Genomic DNA, 20,681 nt, shown 5'->3' with positions numbered 1-20,681 from the left:
CTGAACCTTCCTCTGTAGGCACCAGGCAGTGGTGCAACATTCAAGTTCACATACAAACTCGCAGCACATGATAAAAGTCATGTTCTCAGGAGATCCCTAGGGGAGAAGGAGACGTAAAGTTAGGAAGACTTGTAGAGACCGCTGCCCCAGTTCAGGTAAGAGGACTCCAACATGAACCACAGGGATTGAAAAAAACTTTTTTAATTTTCGAAAAATTTTAAAATTGCTGAAAAAGACTGGACAGAATTTGGTTATTAGACATAAGAGAAGAGAGAAGGGTCAAGGCTGACTGAGGTTGTCAGTGATGGCATTAACAGAAAAGAAACTGGAAGGAGGGAGGAGTAAAGAAGATACTGAGTGTAGTTAGTTGGCAGAAACCAGCCCAGGACAGACCATGAAGGGGGCAGCGAGTTTCTAAGCCCTAGGAGGTGGGCATCTGCAATTCCTAAATGCGCTTCCCAAACAAAAGCATCCCGAAACACCTGAGCCTTCCTTAAGTCCTCTGACCTTGTAGGAGGCAAACACTCCCATTTTACAGATGGAAGAGAGGAAAGTCAAGAGAACATGTCTAATACTGTACCAAGGTGCAATCATGAAAATAAAAATAATATCCAGGCCACTTAGAGATACATGGCGTTCAAATCCTCATCATTCATATCTGCCAGCCTCAGTTCACATGTGCATCGCTGGTAAAGTCTAGAAATTTGTTACAGAATATTTTAAGAAAGCAAGCATGCGAGTCAGCTGGCTTCTATGTTCCAACACTGTCTTTCCTCTAATAAATATTGATGCCTCCCTCTTCCTGAACCTTCCGTCCCGTAGGATTTTTCTGTGCAAAGCTGCACTTCTAATTGAACGTTTGTGGGTCACCTCTCTGCTCCAGACTCCCACTGCACCACAATTCCAAAATGAACAGTTTTCTGAAGGAAAGAAAAGTCTTCCGGGGGTTCTCCTGCTCTAGAAACAAATACAAGGTTAAATGGGACAAAGAGGGAAAATGGAGGAGGGAACAACGAAAGGAGGAAGAAAAATGAACACAGTTCTCTTTTGTTTAAAGAAACAAAGTGAGCCACATGAATTTGCTTAGGAGTCTGCAGAGCTTCCTACAAAGGTGAAAATATTGGGTGATGTTTCTACCCAGAGGATAAACACCTAGCAAAATGCATTTTCTCCAAGCTAAAGGGACATGTTGGTCACACAGATTTTACTTATTGAGAGGGAGAGAGAGGGAGGAGAGGGAGAGAGGATCGACCCAGGGGCTATTTTCCAGCATTCTCTCTGGCTTCTACCCTGGTAATAATCTAGGTTAGCCTTTATGCTACCCTGAGATATAAATAGCATTCATTTCCTTTCTCAGGCCAGATAGACTTTAATGCTTTGTTTCCTGGGTCCAGGGGAAAAAATACTCATAGCTCATCTCATTCTAAATTTGAGTTACTACAAAGCTGCCTCACTTTGAATCAACCATGGAATAAGAAAACCACTTCAAAAGACCAAAATGTGTTTGTTATTACCACTTTGTTAAATTAGCCCAGAAGAGCCCCAATGGGACTTCTGAGTAGCTGTTTCCTTTCTAACACATAGCCCAGAATCCTCCAGACACAGCTCCAGGTCTCTGCACGTGTCTGGCATGAAATGTGGGTGGGTGACCATTTTACACAACGACACGGGTGAGTACTGAGACCTACGCTGGATCCTCCAAGGGGGCCTTCTGGATAAGAGCACCTTCAGTTGCTAGATAGAAATAAGGAGGCATTTCTCCTGATATCTTTTTAAGGAAAGGAAAAGCTACACAATGAAGAGCAGTTAAATAAGTGAAGCCGCAGCAATGCCCCTACCCACAACAGCCACGGGTCTGAGACCCGGGCAAGGTCTCAGCAGCTCAAGAGGCCAAGAGAATCAGACGGCTGGCTGCCACTCAACCAGGAGCATCACATCTCACTTCAGCATCACGACTGAGCTCCAAGACACCGGGCTGACCCTGAAGACGTGGTCTCCAGTCTCAAGCTAGCTGCATTTCACTTTTCTACCACAATCCCTGCCAAGCTTGGCCTGGCATCCCTGAATTCAGCAAAGACAAACCAAAGAAAGAAATGGACATTTTGGAGAGAAGCATCAAAGTGAGTTTCTCCCTTCTCCACCAAGGCAAAGGCGAGTGAAGATCAGATTCACCTTGCCCCCAAAATACCTAGTCCTTGATGGTGTTCTTACCCTTGGCTCACCCTACAAGGACCACCGCCCTGCTGGGCCAAGCCTACACTCTCTTATCTCTATTGACAGACTATAGCTCCTGGGGGAAGCTCTCTTCCTCCTGACATGCGTCACCAACAGTATTTTTAAGCAGTTTTTTGCCTCGAGCTGCTTCCCCAGGCTATTGGGAAGTGGATATTTTGATCATATGTATATGGGAAAAACCAAATCCACTACCTGTTTTCCATGGGACCTAGAATGTCGCGAATGCCCAGAGGAGGCCCAAAGGGTTCCTCCTACCTCTTGCAGAAGATGTCACTCTCCTTTGAGGCCAGAGCAACTCTGGAAACAGAGATGACCCAACCAGAACTGGGGGCTTGGTGCCATTTCTTACCAATTGTAACATGAGCAACTTAGCAATTAATAGAGCATCCCCACTTACTGTAGGTATTATAATGGGGACAAATCATTTCCAACTAGAAATAAACCCAAGACCTTGACAATAATTCCTCACCAGCATGTGGCTAGTTTCTGTTTTTGGAAAGGAGAGGAAAGGTTGTGAGACTGCCGCCCTTTATCACCCGGAGCAGATAACCGGCTCAGAGCCGCCCTGACCTCTCACAGGTCTCTCTCCGCTGAGGGAATGAAGTCCTCCCACAGCCTGGCTCGGCTGTGCTGGCCCAGAAGACAGAACCCACCCTTTCTGTGGCCACTGGACCGCCTGTCCTCTGTCGATCGTCTGCATTCTGGCAGCCTCTTTCGAAGGGGCAAGGAGAGGCCAGGTTCTTAACCTTAAACTTTCACCTGCCCCAGCACCACAGCCCAGAATGTCACGGAAACTGAAGCAAGAGCTGTCTCAAGATCAGCGCTTCAAGGGAGCTGAGATAAACCCACAAAAGATGCAAACGATCAGCCGCTCCGGCCACGTCTTGCAGTGGCCGCAGTGAAGGAGAAGCTCAAGCACTGAGGAAGTCCTCTGCTCGCTTCGCTTCCTCCCATTTTAAGAACTTGTGCAACACACTATTCCCCCCCGCCCCTCATAGTTTCCAAGCCGGGTAAGAGCAGGTGAAGTGCTGGGCCCCACTTACAGCTCCTCGACAGACGCTTCAGCTCCTGCAAGGCTGAGAAGGGGCACAACCAGGTCCTCGTGGTCATGCCAAAGCTCGCGCGTAACTGGAGCCGCATGGGCACACCCAGGAGAAAAGAATTCCAGGGAGCCCTTGCAGAAAACCTAGGAGCTGGTCAGAAAATACTGGTCTGCTGGTCCTCCCCAAGCACCAGACTGACCCAAATTTCAGCCCTGGGCCTCTCACTCTCCAAAAGACGACCTCCTGCTCAACAATTGGCCTTCTGTGCTGCACAACGTTATCCACCAAGGAGTGCCTGGAAAAAACCTAGTCCCTTTCACCTGTAACCTCATCCTGGCCTCTAGTCCCAGGGCGGATGGGGCTGTCCTAGTCTCCGGGTCGCGCACAGCCCGATCTATCATAGGGGCTGAGACTGACAAGAGAGCCAGCCAGCCCCAATACACACACCGTTCCTCACCCAAAGGAAGGCTCTGTCGTGGGGAGTGCACCTCCACACAAGCCAAACTCGGAAGGTCAGGACTTAAGAAACGGACTAAAGGTCAGGATAGAGAAAAAGGCTCAGAGAGGGGCAGCGACTGGCCCCAGGTCACACAGCGAGTCAAAATTAAGCTTTCCTACAGCCCCAGCCTCGAGATCCCAGAAAACCCCAGTGCCACCCGCCTGTCCTCATCACGCCCTGCTAAGGATAACCAACATCTCCAGAGAACTTCAGTCCCAGCGGCCCCGTCTCCATAGGGCCAAGACCTTGGTCTTTGCCCGTGCGACCACCGGCCAACCCGCAGACCCCGGCCGCCCGCGGCCCGGAGCCCCCGCCCGGCTCCCCCCGCCCGCCGGACCTGCAGAGTCGCGCTCCCGAGAGCCGGCGGCGGCGGACATTTCCCGGCCTGCTTCCTCAACCTCTTCATCACGCCGCCCGCGCCGCCCAGCCGGCTCCGCCCCCAGAGGGGCCCGCCCTCGCGTGCCACCTCCGCCAATCGAAGGTCGGTCTGCTCCACGGCCCCGCCCCCAAACAGAACGGAGCCCGCCCCTGCGACCTGGCCTCCTCCAATCCCCACAGCCCGTTCCGAGACGGATACCTGCCTCCGCCAATTCTGGCGCACCCCGGCCAGGTGCCTGGGGCCGAGTTCCAACCGTGGGGCGTGGGCAGCTGGGACTGCGGCTGGGTGCACCTGTATCGAGACAGCCACCGGAACTCGGGATCGGGGGTCGCAGGATCGAAGCCTGTGGCAGGAATAAAGAGGGAGTACTGAGCCACGGGCTTGAAGAGCCGTTGCGCCTCTGCGTGATTGTATGACCGGGAGCAAATCGCTCAGGCTCTCCGGAGAGTCTCCAAGCCTGTTCCTCTCGCGCACAGGGTGGGTCTGAGATTCAAATGCAATAGAAAGAATTAAAACGAAAGTGCCGTTCCAAGGTAGACTCGCGCCACTCCTCCGACCTTGTGGTAACTAGGTGTCAAAGTCTGCTTCAGATGTACGTTACCTCCTTAATCCTCACAACTAACTTTAGGAGGCAGGCAACTATTGTCCCATGGCAACTGCGCTCAGCGAGGTGGAGTCTAAGGTCACAGAGTGGGCACTTAAATAGACGTCAGTATAAGGTGTGGACTGGGGACTTTAACCACCCACAGTCTCCATCAGCAAGGCGCAAGCCACTCCAAATAAACACTCTAAGTAAAAGCAGAGTGCTTGCTACGAACTATACCTTCAAGACAAGTCCTCTGGTTTCCCTTTAACCAGATTGCCACTCCTCCTTTCTAGAAATTCTTGAGTCTCCTCTGCCTCTCACTCAAGCCCAGGTCTGTCTGACCCCCAACACTCGCTGTTAACTCCTGTGCAATGCTGCCTGCTCCCCTCATGGAACTGCATGAACCTGACCTAGCTGAACTGTATTTGCAAGGACATCATAAATGAGAAGCCTTGGGTTCCAGTCCTGACGATGACACTGCCAGACACAGCTCTTAAATTATTTACAGCATTGACATACTATTAACCCATACACGGCTGCATCTGATTCTCATAGAACCGTTGGAGTAGCAGACAAGGGAAGTTCATGTTTCCATTGTACAAATAATAAAGCCAAGGCCTGAAGAAATAAAATATATTATCCACATGCACATCCAGAATTGAGATCTCTGGATTCTGTGGGCTTTGGAGTCAGAACCTGGGGTTCCAGACCTGGTCCGATTACTTCAATAGATGAATGACCTTGGGTAAGTTACTTACTTTCTCTCTGTCAGGTTACTCATCTATAAAACAGGATACCTACTTTTTAGCATTGCTCAAAAGACTGAACAGGAGAACATGATTGTTGTGCATTATCTAGATAGCTTGAAAAATATCTGGCGCACAGTAGGTACTGAATGTTAGCTGATTCTTTTCTCTAATTGTGGTCTCTTGGCCAAGGCACGTCCACTCCCTGGCCTTTTGTGCCGCACATCATCATCCACCAAGGACTCAGTGGAAAAAACCTAGTTTCTTTGACTTATAACCTCATCCTGGACTTGAGTCCCTTCGTCTGTAAAATGCAAGGTTTGGGCTGGTGGATATCCAAGAGCTGGTCAGCTCTGAGAGTCCCCTCTCACCCAGTCCCCTCCCTGAGGAAGTCCACATCGTGACAACCACTCCGAGAAGCTGAGTTAGTGTGGTTAACCTGCTGGTTACCCCAAGTGTGGACCCCAGAAGGAAGAGCAGGTAAGGGGACAGACAGATACTTAAGCGTGAAAGAGAGATGTCATCCTTGACTCCTCTCTCTTCTTCATCCCCATAGTCAGGCACCAGGCTCTGTTCATCCATTCAACAAATATTGATTAAGTGCCTACTAGGTGCCAGGCACTGTTCTAACCACTGGGGTAAAGTTGTGAACAGAACCCTAACTCAGTGCCCCATGGTGCGTTCTCATCCGTTTGATCTCTCCCGTCCATCCTCTCTTCCTCATTCCCATCCCCAGGCCCTGGTCCAAGCCTCCTTTTCCACGCCTGAGCCACTGCAATGTGCTCCTGTCGATCTCCCTGCTCCAGGCTCTCCACTTCCGCGCCAGTTTGCCAGAGGAGCTTTCACAACGTGCAAATCCTGCCTTGTCATCCCTCAGTTTAAAATTCCTACAGCTCCCCACAAGCTACAGGGCAAAGTCCGAGTGCTTTGTTGGTTATTTAAGACCCTTTGTGAGCCGTCTGCTGGCCTCTCCCAGCTCAGCTCTTTCCACACCCTCCTACTACAGCAAGTTCAGGCCACCAAATGATCTGCTCTTCCCTCCAACTGCCCTTTTCCCCTTGTTGCTCACCTGGGAAAAAACTTAGTTATCCTAGTCTCGGCTTAAACATCACCTCCTTCATGAAGCCTTCCCTGAGCCATTTATATGTGACGGGTTGGCCTGAGTTTAGGAAGCCCTAGCGCAAAACTCAACAGCTCAGGCTCTGGAGGAGATGATCTAATTCTGTCCAGTCCTGGCTCTGTAGTTTACCAGCAAGGTACTCGAACAAGGCACTTAACCTCTCTGAGCCTCAGTTTCCTCATCTGTAAAATGGAGACATAGATAATGCCTGCCTTGTAAGCTTGTAAGGAAAAGGAGACAATGTGTGAAAAGAACAGTGTCTAACACACAATAAGTCAACCATGAATGCTAGCTAAGTTATGGGCCCTCTTATACAGAAGGAGTTAACATTTTCTGAGTTCCTACTATGTGCTAGGCACTTTTACATGTGTTATTTAATTCTTGCAACTCCTTGAGGATGATATTTTTTACATGAAGAAGAAGTCTACAAAACCAAGGTTCAGAGAGGTGAGGTGGTTTACCCAAAGTCACACAGCTAGGGTCCAGCAAAGATAACTTTCAAACACAAGGGGCTCTGTAGCTTCAAAGTCCATGCTCTTTGCTGTTGTTACTATTATTACCTCTCCTACAAATACTACTAATAATCATAAAATAAGTTCTCCTTATTAGTTTAAGATTTCGAGATAAATTTCCCCCTGCTTGTAGAATAAACCTTGAACCCCTTAACCAGGCATTCAAGGCTCTATAATCTTGTTTCTGCTTCCTTTCCCCATGTTCAGGCTCCATGGTGAGACCACGGCCAAAGGGAAGCCCGCCTCCACTCCTGCAGAGACGAGAGGTTAGCATGGAAGGAAACGAGTAATAGTGTTGGGTACAGCTCAGCCCCAGCACGTGGTGGCTTGAATTTGCATGTCCTACGGCTGATTCTCTGCTCTGTACAAACTCTTCTTATCCTGCCTGGCTGATCTTCTGATCTAAACAAATTCTGCCCTTGAGGCCACTGACCTCTCCCTGCTGGGCCAAAGCTGGACTATTTTCTCAGCCGCAGTGGGAACAGGGCAGGAGAGCCCATCTGATAGACTTTCCTTGGGTCTGGCTGTGGCTGGCAGAGGAGAGGAAAGCTGCAGACCCTGCTGACTCATAAGAGACATTGCATCAGAATCGCAGCCCACCCGTGCAGCCCTGCACAGAGCCAGGAGGGCAGAGGGGTCCTGCCGGAGTTACAACTCAGGTCCAGAGCCAGGAAAATCGAAAAGCAAACACCCTGCTTGGCTGGCGGCCTGGGGGCACTGTGGCTGCGTGCAAGTGACTTCGAGAGGGCACAGAAACTATGGCATGTGAGTCCAAAATGTGGAAAGTCAACTGGTGGTGGGTAGATTAGTGCCCGCTAACCCCACCACCCTCCAGGGAGCCTGGGGTCTTACCTACCTGGACAGGCCCTGGCGACTTCCTGGAGGAACATCCTGGTGTGTGAACCAAAGGGTAGCTGGAACATGAGGCTGAGCTCCGCCGTGTCCAGCTGGACGGTCACATCTGAGCCTGCAGAGAGGAGGCAGGAAATAAGCCCTTGGCCTCCAGGAGCAAAGCACTTAGCTGCATCTTAAGGCTGGAGTGCTCAGAATGGAGGGTCAGCAGCCCATCCTCCCAAAGCCCCTTCATCAATTCACTAAAAGCTGCTGCTGGGGCAATGAGGGAACCCTCTGTACCCTCGGCTCCAAATTAACGTCATCCTCACTCTACAGTGGGGGGTGGACCAAGGCCCTAAAAAGTCGGTAACACAATGCTGCTGAAAGAGAGCAAGGTCTCTGACCTGTAGTCTATCCCCCCAAGTGGAATGAAAGGCACACAGAGGCGGACGGGAGGGGCTGTCCATCTGTCAGTCTAGCTGACTGGGCCAGGCATGTGCTAGGCCCTGGGAATACCATGGTGAGGAGAACAGACGAGGCCTGTCTTCAGGGAGCTAGACCGCGGACAGTGTCTTGCTCAGAGCATAACCCCAGCATCCGCAGGCACATGGTGAGCACGCGCAAACAGGAGCTGAATTAATGAAGAGGTAGGAGTGAGCTAGCAGAGTGATCAAGAGTGTGGGCTCTAGAGTCTGGATGCTGAGTTTGAATCCAGTTTCCACCACTTACTAAAGTACTTAATTTCTCTGGGCCTCAGTTCCCTTGTCCATAAAATGGGGTCGAAGACAGGGATAACGTCATAGAGTTGTTGTGAGGAAAGCACCGTATGATGTGTGTAAAGGTCTCAGCATAGTGCCTGGCACAACATAATCATTGATTGAATAGCCACTTCTATTTTTTTTAAATTTTTTTGGTGAGGAAGACTGTCCATGAGCTAACATCTGTGCCAATCTTCCTCTATTTTATATGTGGGACAACACCATAGCATGGCTGATGAGTGGTGTGTGGGTCCACACCCGGGATCCAAACCAGTGAACCACAGGCCACTGAAGTGGAGTGCGTGAACTTAACCACTATGCCACCAGGCCAGCCCCTATTGTTATTATTATCAACTACTACTCCTACTACAGGCTAACAAAGAAGACAGACATTAAATAGGTCACTCTAAGGATCCTATAGGATCCTTACATCCCTGTGAGTGACAGAGAGCTGGCCAGGATGAGAAAAGGGAATGTGTATCAGTGAGATACAATTTCAGGAGTTGCACAATGGCTTTCTGGGAAAAATGAAATGTGACCTGAAGCCCTGAAGGATGAGCTGGCGAAGTGGAAAGAGGTGGGAAGGCATTCAGGAAGAGGGAGCAGCACATCAGGGGCTCCGTGCTGAGAACGGGTCACGTGTGGGGCGATGGAAGCAATCCACAGGATTCCCAGAGTGGCAGGAAGAGAGGGAGCTGAGGCTGGAGAGGGGGTGGCTCAGATCCTGCGGGGTCTTCCTCGCCACAGTAGGGATATCGGAGGGTGCTCTTACTTCCCACCATTCCTTTCTCTGCAGAACCTGTGCCCCCTGCCCCCGCTGGGACCCAGACTGAAACGACCACTCACCAAGAATGTAGAGTTCACCATCTGGGGACACTGTGGGGATGGAAAGAAAAAGGCCCTTAGCAAGTGAACACCCCAGCCCCAGCACCTTCCTGGCTCCCTTGCCCACCCCCAAAAGGGCAGAAATGACCTAGAAGGCCAGAGGAGAGGGACTCACGCCACCCAGCCCCCGGCGGCACCTTCTTCCAGCGTAAAATCCCGCGAGACAGGCACTATCTGGTCCAAAGAGACGTCGTCCCCAGTAATGGCCATCCTCCGGTGCGTGTACAGGAAGAGACTGAGGGCAGGAAGCACAGGTGAGGACAGGGTCTACTGGCCTCCCAAGGGCCCATCGTAGAGGCCTCAGGGTGCTCACACTCCCTCCTTGGTCCCTAGGGCTGTGCTGGTGTTGCCCAGCTGTGCACACTCCTCTTTCCCTCTCTGTTCATGGTGCCCATCAGAGACTGCAATTTTATGGATAGGTCATCAAAGCTGAACTTGTCTCATTTTGGGGAGCCCCTGCTTTGTTAGGAAAACACATGCTCTGTCCATTGCACACTCTAGCGCTGCGTGTGACAGGAACAGGGCAACCTGAGCCACCCCCTTCCCCTTCCTGAACCCCAGTTTCTCCCCCTATAAAGTGAGGGCAGTGGATTAGAAAATGTCTAAGGCGCCTCCCTCCCAGCTCTGGGACCCTGGGGTTCACCTTCTGGCTATGAGACCTTTGACAAGTATTATTTATTTTCTCTCTGCTCCTGGGTAATACGTGGGCATTACTAGGCAGCATTTATTGAGCACTTTCTATGGGCTTCGTGGTGTTCTAAACACTTTACATGCAATAACTCACTTTAATCTGGACACATTCAGGTACAGAGGAGTGTAGCAACTTGCTCAAGATCATGTGGCTCGCAAGTAACAAAGCCTGGATCTGAACCTGGGCAGGCGGGCCACGAGGCTCAGGCTCTGGGCCAGTGCGTCAAACTGCCTCTTCTCCAGTTGCTCCCTCATCATATTTTGAGGGTTATAGGAGCGAATACATATGAAGCGCTTAGAATATAGTCTTCAAAAAATATTAACCATCAATATTATATTTATTCTAGAAGACTCAGACTCTGCCCCGGAGAGATGTTTGAAGTCCAGCTGGAGGGTACAGTGAAGAATAACCCCATGGCCCAGGCAAAGACCAAACCCCTCACTTACGCGTGTTCCTGACCACCATGTTCCAGGCGGTAACGGACGAGTCCCAGGAGCCGGCTCTGCCTGCTGTCTCCCTCACACAGCATACCTTGCACCGCCTGCTGCTCAGGGTCAAGGGAAACCGAAACAAAACCGGAGGCCAGGCCTCTCCCAACCTAGCCTGCCCCTTTCCCGGTCCTCACCCACACAGATTTACTGTGTGACCTTGGGCAAGTGGCTTCCCCTCTCTGAGCCTTCCTCATCTGTGTAATGGGGATAATAATCCCCAACGTCACCAGGGGTTGGGAGGATCACTGAGTATTTACAGCACCTGGCAGAGGGTCCAATACTAAGTACTTAGTAAATACTGGTTTCTTTCTCCCCCTGATGGCACAGAGAGAGGGAGGAGAGCAGATAGACTTACAGACACCTCCCATTCCACTTCCCAAGCCCAGGCCAGGCGCTGGCCCTGGGAGCTCAGCACAGGGAAGGATATGATGATACAGTACTCCCCATCCGCCAGAGTCTCCTGGATGGCCACGGACTGGTCCATGCTGGCCCCTGCTGGGCGGACACACCCTGCAGGAGGGCAGATGGGAGCCCCCTTTGGTCAACGTCACCCAAGAGGTGATGGAGCTGCCTCAGAGGGCAGGGGCAGGGAGGAGGGCCTTTGTGCAGGGGAAAGTGCAGGACGCCTGATCCTCCTCCTCCTCCTCCTCCCTAGAAGGGGCCTTCTAGTTTCTAGGGAGAGGGGCCGACCCTTTGCCCCTGGTGGGATGTGGTTTGTTGTGCCGCCCTTTGTCTGGAAGGGAACCAGTCGTTCCTGAGTGGGGTCCAGTCTGCTTGTTGGAAGTGGGGTGCCTGGTCCCATAACTGTAGAGAGGGTCATGGTCCCATTGCTCCTGGGATGGGGCTCTGCCTCCCTTTTTGGGGAGCCACGTTAGTCCTGCTGGCGTCTCTCTGAGAGGTGTCAGTTGTGTGTGTCTGCGTGGGTTTGGGGGGAACATCCTGTTACTCCCAGGAAGGGAGGGTCTCATCCTGGATGAGGACCCCAGTCCTGTTCCTCTTTCCCCGGAGATGTGAAAAGCGTCCCATTGCTCCTTGGCTCTCACCCCCGCCCAGCAGGCCCAATTGCATCAGCCACAGGCCAGGGGATGTCCGGTTCTGACAGCCACAGGCTAGGGGGCCCAGCCCTCAGCTTGCCCACCCACTCTTGCCCAGCCCTGCCCTGGTTCCCAGCTCTGCACCTACTCCCAGCCCCCTGCCGTTGCCTCCTACCTCCTGAGCTGTCACCGCTGGGTGCACGGGACACTCCGGCCCTGGCCCGGCCAGTGACTACATTTCCCAGCAGCCCCTGCGCTGCATGATGGTCAGCCAGCCTGCAAGTCCCGGCATGCCTGCGCCAATCATGGGGGGGGGTGGGGTCTCCTCGCCCCCATTAACTCCTTAGATCCTGGGGTGTTCCGGGCTCCTTATTCCAGAAAGGCTTTCCTAACGAATGCCTTAACTTCCACCCCCGGCCCTCTAAGTCATGGGGTCAGAGCTCCCCGCCCAGGGCCCCGGAAGGAAGATGGTCACGTCTGCCTTAAGGGGGAAAAATAATGCATTTTTGTTTTCTCCTCAATTCCATCCTCCACTCCTCTCACTCCAGACAGGCCAACTCTGGCCTCTGCTGGAATTCCTCCTCCTCAGATAACTATCCTGTCCTAGCTTAAAGGAGAACGACACTATGAAGAACCATCATTCCCATTTTCCGGGTGGAGAAACTGAGGCTCAGGTTAAACAAGTCGATCAAGGCTCTGCAGACACCAAGCGGCAAAACTGGGCCTCAGCTGGAAGTGTGCCTCCAACTTGTGTGCCGTGGACACTGCCTCACACTGCCATGTTTCCTCCCTCAGCCTCACGTGTGTGTGAATGACGTGTGAACGATGGGGAGCATCCGGTCCTGCCCGCCTCATGGGAACGCACTTGCACTTTGTAACGGGCGTGATGCTGTTCCTGTGCTGAGACCCAGTCCTCTCTCCTCCTCCTAGGGGAGCGGAGTGGACATGGGAGGGGGCCCCTCAGCTCTCACGGTAGCCTGAGGGTGCACTTTATTGTTCTCCAGCCCTTTCCCCTGATTCCCCTGGTCACGTGCCCTTGGGCAAGGCCTTCCTCCTTTTGGGCCTCAATTTCCCCATCTAGGATAAGGAAGTTGCTCTGGATGGGCAAAAAGGGCCAGCTCGGATAAGGGAGTGCAGGACGGGGCTCTCTCACACTGTCGGCCATTTCACAGAGCTGTAAGCCCCCAGAGGACAGAGGACAGGGCTGTGTCTTCCCCTCATCACTCCAGCACAGGTTCTGGCACACAGGTGGCCCTCAGACCTTGTTTATTGAATCACTGAATGAATGAATGATCTGAATGAATACACCTTCTCTCAAGCTTTGACGCAAACTGAAGGGTCAGTGCTGGGGAAGGAGCGACCGCTGTGACTTCTCCCCAGTGCCCCTTCCCTTTGCCTGAGCTGGGAGCTGCCGCCCTGATGGCCAGTCCAGCTCTGTACGTGTGAACCTCTTTCAGAAACAGAGCTCACCTTCTTCCCAATCTCCTTTTCCTGGAAATAGCCACGGCGCACATGGAGCTCAAGTTTATTTGAATTTGGTCTCAAAGTCATGTAGGGGATGAGGGGAGAGGGGATTCATTCAGATCTTTGGAGATAAAGGGGTGGGGGTCACTGCAGGAAAGCAGAGGAACCCTAACTCCAGCCCGCTCTTAATGTCAAAGGTTGGGGAGGAAGTTCTGGGAAGATGCATAGCTCTGGGCAATTCTTACAGGCGAAGAAACTGGCCCCGCAGGACTCTGGGGGGTCCTCCCAGTTGATGGGGCTCAGACAGGAGGTGGTTCTGTTTTTTCAGACAAACCTTAGCCTCTCTTTGAATTGGAGCTAGGGCCCTGCCCCCTGGAGGACACCATGTCAGGCCTCGGCCAAGAGCCATGGCCTTGATAAATCCTTTTCACTAAAGACAGAGCTACAGGAATCAGAGCTGGGGGCAGGCCTGGGGCTTGCCAGGCCTACGGGGTCTTCCTGGCTGCAGTTCCCTGATTCTCCTGGGCTCAGGTGGGGGAGCAGGAAGGGAAGGAGGGCAGAGTGGAGGAGCAGCAGCACAGCCCTGTCAGGGCCCAGGACAGGGAGCTGCTGGTGGCCCCTGGGGCTGCCCGGTTCAAGGGGAGATTCCCGTCCAGCTGGAGGCAGCTGCCTGAGGCCGAGGCTTGGCAGCACACCTGGTAGCAGGGCTGAGCCTTAGGCCCGTGACACCTGGGGATCCCTGCCATGCAGGCCTGGCTGCAGCCTGCAGTGTAACCTGGGCTGGATCATTTCCACTGCAGGAAGAGATGTGCCCATTCATCCTGCCCTTACCTCTCTCCCCGATTCGCAGGGGCAGAAAGTGTTAAGTGGGCCACGGGCTGAGCTGAACCTTCCTGGACTCCTCGCTCCCTCCCCACGAGGTCAGCCAGCTAGTCCCCAGAGATCATACAGGGCCATCAGAACAAGGGGCACATCATGGAGACTCAGAAAATTCCAGCTGCCACCTGGGATCTGGCCTCATGCAGGGCTGGGAGGGTCACGCAGGCCAGACCCCAGGCAGCCTGGCTCCCAGCAGGTCTAGCGCCAGCCAGATTCGGGGCTGACCCACTCTGTCCAGGCAGGCGGAGAAAGGCCTGCAGTACTGAGGGAGGACACCACCTCAACCTTGGAGCACTCCAGGGGCGCACCTCACAAAAGGCCAAGCCCTCAGGACACACGGTCACAGTTTTCTGTCCTTTGAAGCAGTCACTGCCTTGGCGGGAGAAGGTGGCACAGACTGTCCCCTAGAAGAGAAAGTGGAGAGCTCTGTCTAGACCAAGAGGGAGTGAATGCCGGACAGAGGCGAGGCTGGAGCCCCATCCTGTCTGTCCCGCTGGCCCCAGCCACCACACGTTGTCATTCCTGCCTCCACCTCCCAGAGCAGGCAGGTGTGAATGAGACAAGTTTCTCTTAGGGGCTGGCAGAGTGGTGGTCACCAGGGGGGGCAGTGGAAAGCAGCTTGTCCTCTGGGATGGTCAGGTGGCCCAGGCCTGGGAGCAGAGCAGGGCTGCCTGGGGAAGTGCTGTGACACCTCTGCTTGGGGATGATTCCTCTGCAAAGTCCCAGCCCCGGCCCCAAGGGAGGGCATCTTGTGTGCTATCACAGCCAGAAACTCTTCTGCCGCCGCTGTGGACAAGCACGGGAGCTTGCCCGGGCTCCCTTGGAGCCTGGCGGGGAGCACTGGCTAAGCTGCGCTGGGGATGTGGAGGGGCTTGGGAGGGGGAGTGTGGAAGGCACTGAAGGTAGAAAGCTCAGATTTGGGGAGTCGATGAGGAGGGGAGACCTCAAAGGTAAGGGTCAGCCTGACAAGGTTTAAAGGTCAGGGTGTTGACAGAGGTTGGGGGTTTGGTGAAAACTGAGCTCAGATGTGAGGGCCTCTAAAAGGGTGGGGTTCAGAGTTGGGGGTTACTGGGTGGGCAAGGCTCAGGGCTGGGGAGAGGTGGGGTGGGGCTCAAAGGTTACGGGGCCAATGGGAGCAGGAGTCAGAGTAGGGGGCAATGGAAGAGGGGTTCAGACTTGTGCGGCTGTCTCACCTGAGGCTGACCGCTGAGCGCCAGGCACAGTGGCGGCCACTGCAGGCCTGCAGAGAGCAGGGGCCTTGGCTGGGGTCTGCGTTGTTGGGCAGCAGGCAAGAGCTGGGACTGGTTTCATTTCCCCAGTCACAACTGAGGCTGCACCAGGCAGTGCAGTGGGAAGCATCGAGTTGAATCAGCAGAATAAAGAGAATGTGGGGGCCGCCCTGGTGGCGCATCGGTTAAGTGCACACGTTCCACTTCGGTGGCCTGGGGTTCACCGGTTCGGATCTCGGGTGCAGACATGGCACCGCTTGGCAAGCCATGCTGTGGTAGGCGTCCCACATATCAAGTAGAGGAAGATAGTAGCTCAGGGCCAGTCTTCCTCAGCAAAAAGAGGAGGATTGGCAGCAGATGTTAGCTCAGGGCTAATCTTCCTCAAAAAAAAAAAAAGAAAAAGAGAGAGAGAATGCGGAGGAGCCCAGAGGATGGCGGGACAGCCAGATCTCAACTTCCCCTGGCATCCTGAACACTGACTCCTCTCCCTCCTGCTTCAGTCTCTCTCATCAGCAGCCCTCCAGTGGTACTGCTCCCCACCCCTGGGGCAGCCCCTCATGGTAGCACCCCGCCTGGGCCCCATGGCAGCCCTTCCCCGCACCTCGCTGTGATGCTCCCTGGGCCTGCACACTGTCGTTGGTTGGAGAAGTTTGCCTCCTGGCAGCACACCTCTCCAAAGCAGCGGGAGCTATGGATATCTGAGGAGAGGGTTGGAACACTGTGGCCTCATTCCCCTGGGGGCAGGCTCTCTCCTCCTTCATATGCTGCTCACCTGGACAGGAGCAGGGGTCAGCTGACTTCTCACCAGGTTCTGGGCTACCAGTAAGACCAGCAGGAGGATAGGTAGGAGGAAAAGGAGAGAGGGAACCACTGTAGGGAGTAACCAGCTCAAGGGTCATAGGTCAAGGAAAGGTCATGCAGTGGTTAAGTGGTAGAGGTCATGAGGTCAGGGAAAAGGGGAAGTCCCAGGGTCCAGCAATAGTCATGGGTTAGAGTTGGTCACGGAGTCCAGGAAAGGCTGGGATTCCTGGGCTGAGGACAGCTACCTCGGGGCAAAGCAGCCCTATGGCTACCATTGGCCACACACATCTTCTGTGGAGGTGCTGCAGGAACCAGAGAGTGAGAAGGACCAGTCCGGGCAGGCCAGGGGAGGGCTGTGAACAGAGATCCCCATTATTGTACTACACAGATGAATCAACTGAGGCTGGGGAAAGGCAAGGTCAATCTGTAGGAAATACGGGATCCTGGGGCCGGACTTTTGCTTCCCACAAATCATACTGTCAGAATGATACTGAGGCAGCCACAAAGAGGCTTGCAGCCTGGTAACAACCCCTCTGAGAGTGAATGTTGCTGTTGGCATGGCAACAGCAGCATCCCAGGCCCAAGGGGAGACAGAGATGGAGCAGGTGCAGTGACAGGAAATAGACATCCGGTGCCTCTGATCTGGCCTCATTTGCCTCCCACATCAGAAGGTGCCGGGGCTGGGGGGTGGGGGTGATGGGCTTCCTCAGAGCCCAGGGCAGGGAAACTGCGGGTCACAGGGAGGGCCAGAAGTCAGGGCTTACCTTGTCCAGGCAATTCAGGGTTCAGACCCCACCCTGTTCCTAAATCAGAGCTGAGCCAAGGGCAGGAGGTAGCTCTCAGACCCGGGCTCTGCCTCCCCCAGGACTGAGGGATCAGACCTGTAAGGGTCTGCTCAAGCCCGGGTTCAGGTTTTCCCAAGCCAGGCGGAAAACTGCTGGAGATGAGAGAGTGGGGCATTATTCTCGTCTTCCTGCCCAACCCTGGGAGATGGAGCACAACCCAGCCCCCAAGGATCCCGGGGCTAAGGGCCTGTTTCCCTGTCCTCGTGGCTATAGTCTGCCGTCAGCTTTGGATCTGTCTCTCAAGTGACAGCTGCCAGGGACAGACTGGAGCTGGGACCCCCTCTCTCCTGGGCCCCTTCTGGGGTGGTCTTTAATGCATGCATGGGGCGGTGCTCAGGATCCAGGGTGCTGAGGCGAGGCAGGATAGGACCCCTTGGCAGTAAGGGCCACTTCTCTCTCCACCTTCTCCCCTCCTTACCACCAGGAGCCTCAGCCCCCGCATCGTTCCCCCACAACACTACATTCAAGAAGCAGTTCTCATCCAGTCAGCACTTCTCCAAGGCGACCTCAGTCTTTAAAGGTGCGTGGGTCAACAGAAGGGCCCCAAGGTTCTACCCAGGTCCCCGTGTCTTTGTGAAAGGAAGGGGCCACGCCTCCCGCACAAGCCCCTCTCCTTCCTCCCTGGTTTGGGTACATGAGGCTGGTGTGACAGCTCAGGAGTGTGAGGGGGCAAAACACTCAGCAGAATCAGAAAGCTGGCAAAGCCTGGAGGGTTACCTCCTGGTTGGTATTGGTTCTGGCTCCTTGCCCATCCACTTTAGTCTGTGCACCCCTCCATGACTCAGGAGAATATTCCCAGTATTCCCTGTGCCCCACCCCTCCCAGCTGTAGACCTACCGGCACACCTGAAGGTGCGGAGGGCAGCAAGCACGCTCGCGTAAGTCAGGAAGGCTACAGGTGCAGCCCCTGGAAGCTGGCGGCTGCCCCTCCTCCTCTGCAATCATTGGTCAGCCCTGGGACTTCCCTCTGATGTTGCTGCCACTGGGGACGCAAAGGGGCTACAGGCAAAAGAAGGAAGTACAGTGGATGTCCGTACTGTAGCCACAGAAAGAAAAGAAAGCCAATTGGCAGCTTGGGCAGATCGAAGGACCCCCATCCCAATGTCCCACTGGGTTGTGCCTTATTTGTGTAGATCAGAAACCTGCCAGGTGGCGAGGGCTCTCAGAAGAGATGAGAGGGAGGGGAGGCCAGTGTCCTCCAGAACCCTTCTGGAGTGGGAGGACGCTGGCTGACAGCGGAAAGGGTAGCGTGCGGGGAGAGGTTGCAGGCCCACTCCCACGATGAGAACTTTGAGGTGAAGCTGATGACAGGACCTGAAAGACGACGGGAGCGGTAGCTATCATCTCAAGGATAAAAAAACAACGCGGAGGGAGAACAACTCAGAACTCTGCCCCTTGCTTTCCCAGCCGTTGGTACCTTCAGGGTGCTCTCTCATAGAGCCTTCTGGCACAAGCTGACCCTGGGGAGGGGACAGAGGGAGACCAAAGGGAAGGGATGACTAGTTGAGGCTGGACATAGATGTATCCACTCTTGCTCAGAGGTGCAGAGTGAGGAGACTCCTGCTCCTGGGAGGTTCAGCCCAGGATCACCCTCTGGGTTCGGCAGCACCGATCTGGTGTCAATCCCAGGAACGACTCCCAGGACGCTTCCAGCTTCTCTGATGGGGCGGCTTTCCTCCCTGTCCTCGGCAGGAAGCGCCCTGGCAGAGGTTCTGACTCCCTGTCTAAAGGAGAGATTTGAAAGATTTTAAGATTCGGGAACCAAGGACAGACTTCTGGGGACTCATGAACTCCTAAAATCGTGTGCAGAATGTCTGTGCATGTATATCTTCCTGGGGAGATAGTCTACAGTTATCTTTATATTTCCAAAGGAACCTATGATCCTAAAAAGATCATCCTAAAAAGAATGACTGATCTAAGCCAAGAAAGAGCAACCCTCTCCTTGCCCAGCCTGGTCAAGGGGCTCAGCTGCCATCCTGTTTTCCCTGGAGCAGACGCCCTGAAGTCCAGGCTTGAAGGAGTCACCTCTGGGGAGAACCACTTCTGATGCGAGCTTGCTGGCACCTCACTAACAGCTCCGTGCCCCTCAGGGCTGGGTGGAGCTGGCCACACGGCTCTTCCTGCCTGCTGGGGAGGTTGTTACCGGTCCTCCTTACCTCTGGTTCTGCTCCCACCATCTCACCTTCACCTGATTCTCAAGGTTTGCAAAGTTAGCTGTGCCTAGCACACGAAATGCACTGAAAAGGCCCCGCGTTTCCGCCAAGGCCGTGCTGGTGCACAGTTCACAGGATGACTGGTTATCTGGCCAAGGGGGATGGCAGGACTCCTCAGAACCTGCTCCCACCTCCCCTCTACACTGTAAAAACCGGAAGCAGCTTCTTGGGATACTACATTAACCCTGCAGCCAGGTACCTACTTCTAGAGAGGGGGCAATGTGACGGCCGGAAAGCAGCAGGTGCATTCCTTGGGCACCTGGATGCTGCTGCTGCTCCCACAGGCAGGCTGGAGGGATGTCTCCCCCATCTCCCACTTCTGAGGCTTTAACTTTTCCCAAATGGCAATGTCTCCTTGCACTTTGGGCCGGCTTTTGGTAATCAGTGTTCCTAGTTGGCTCAATTAGGTTTAATTATCCACTCACTGCCTCAGAAGCTCAGGCCCTGGAGAGGTTGTCCAATTAGGGTTTTAAGTTAGTGGAGGAGCCAAAGCACACACAGACATGTGAGGTGTTGCCCCAGGGATAGGTTGAACCAGGAAGGAAAATACCAACCCAGAGGGAAGTGCCACGGGGAGAGGGGTGGTGAAACCTTACTGCCATGGAGATGACTAGGGCAACAGATAAGCGTGACGGGGAGGGCCAGGTCCTGAGTTGGGATCTTTACAAGTTGATACATTACAAACAAACAAACTGAAGGTCTGAGTGCTGAGGGGCAAAGGAGGCCTCTGGAGAAATTCTATTCTGGAACAGGCCCTGGCCTTCAGCTGACTGTGTCTGTGGGCAGATCAGTGCCTCCTTGGCTCTCTTAGCTTCCTCCATTTGGGATACCAGATTCAGATCCTGAGGCAGCTGCTTAACTCCACCCAAATCTTGGCTATCTGGGCTTGGAAAACACAAGAGTATTAGGCACTTCTCAGTTAAGCGGGGATCTTGTAGAAGAAACAGGCAGACAGGATCACCAAAGACTCTTGTTCTGAACTAGCAAGCGGCTGAAGTCACTGCTGGTCCTAGTTATATTGTGTGCCAGGCTGCTGAGGCTTGGGGAAGGGGTAGGGTGGCAGGCCCATTCCAAACAAGCTCAACTCTCTTCTCTATGCAAACAAAAAAGGCAAACCTTGGTGCCACAACTTTGTCCTTAGCAGAGGTCCCAGCTCACCCTACCCCTCGTTCCCTAGTATGTGTGTGAGTGGCTGACTCAACTAAGGGCAGGGCTTATCCTGGGGTGATGCTCATTTGAGGAAATGGCAGCAAATGGGGGTGGGGAAAGGTGTTCGGTCAGATTTACCTAACATAATACGTGTAACATAACAGGTGCTCATTGAACCTTAGTTGCTACTGAGGCTGACGAGAAAGAGGTAGGGAGATGTTAAGATCTAAAGGATTGAGTGAGTCCATAATCCTGGGCTTCAGAACAAGACATTCAGAACAAGGGCTGG

At 53.6% G+C, this 20,681-nt stretch overlaps 1 protein-coding gene and 1 long non-coding RNA gene across 3 annotated transcripts in view; both read right to left on the bottom strand.

Moving 5' to 3' along the window:
* INPP5B (inositol polyphosphate-5-phosphatase B) overlaps window positions 1-12,113 on the bottom strand; it is a 48,715-nt gene extending 36,602 nt beyond the window's left edge. The window contains 9 exon segments of the mRNA XM_014737439.3: window positions 4,115-4,196; window positions 4,199-4,302; window positions 4,305-4,499; window positions 7,977-8,087; window positions 9,559-9,588; window positions 9,735-9,832; window positions 10,735-10,829; window positions 11,207-11,289; window positions 11,989-12,113. Coding sequence (XP_014592925.3) covers window positions 4,115-4,196; window positions 4,199-4,302; window positions 4,305-4,499; window positions 7,977-8,087; window positions 9,559-9,588; window positions 9,735-9,832; window positions 10,735-10,829; window positions 11,207-11,263 — 772 coding nt within the window. The 5' untranslated portion in view covers window positions 11,264-11,289; window positions 11,989-12,113.
* A 1,209-nt stretch (window positions 12,114-13,322) lies between these two features.
* On the bottom strand, window positions 13,323-17,967 carry LOC138923189 (uncharacterized). 2 transcript variants are annotated; one of them, XR_011436461.1, is made up of 3 exons: window positions 17,869-17,967; window positions 15,350-15,761; window positions 13,323-14,560 (listed from the first exon to the last, which is right to left on the bottom strand). It is a non-coding gene; the product is annotated as an uncharacterized lncRNA (long non-coding RNA). The 2 variants fall into 2 exon arrangements; XR_011436460.1 differs by lacking the exon at window positions 17,869-17,967 and having other exon boundaries at window positions 15,350-16,157.
* Window positions 17,968-20,681: the final 2,714 nt, after the last annotated feature.

Source organism: Equus caballus, chromosome 2 (genome assembly GCF_041296265.1).
Source record: "Equus caballus isolate H_3958 breed thoroughbred chromosome 2, TB-T2T, whole genome shotgun sequence".
Lineage (NCBI taxonomy): Eukaryota > Metazoa > Chordata > Mammalia > Perissodactyla > Equidae > Equus > Equus caballus.
The sequence above is the reverse complement of the archived record's forward strand: the minus strand, read 5'-3'. Positions and strand labels throughout refer to the sequence as shown.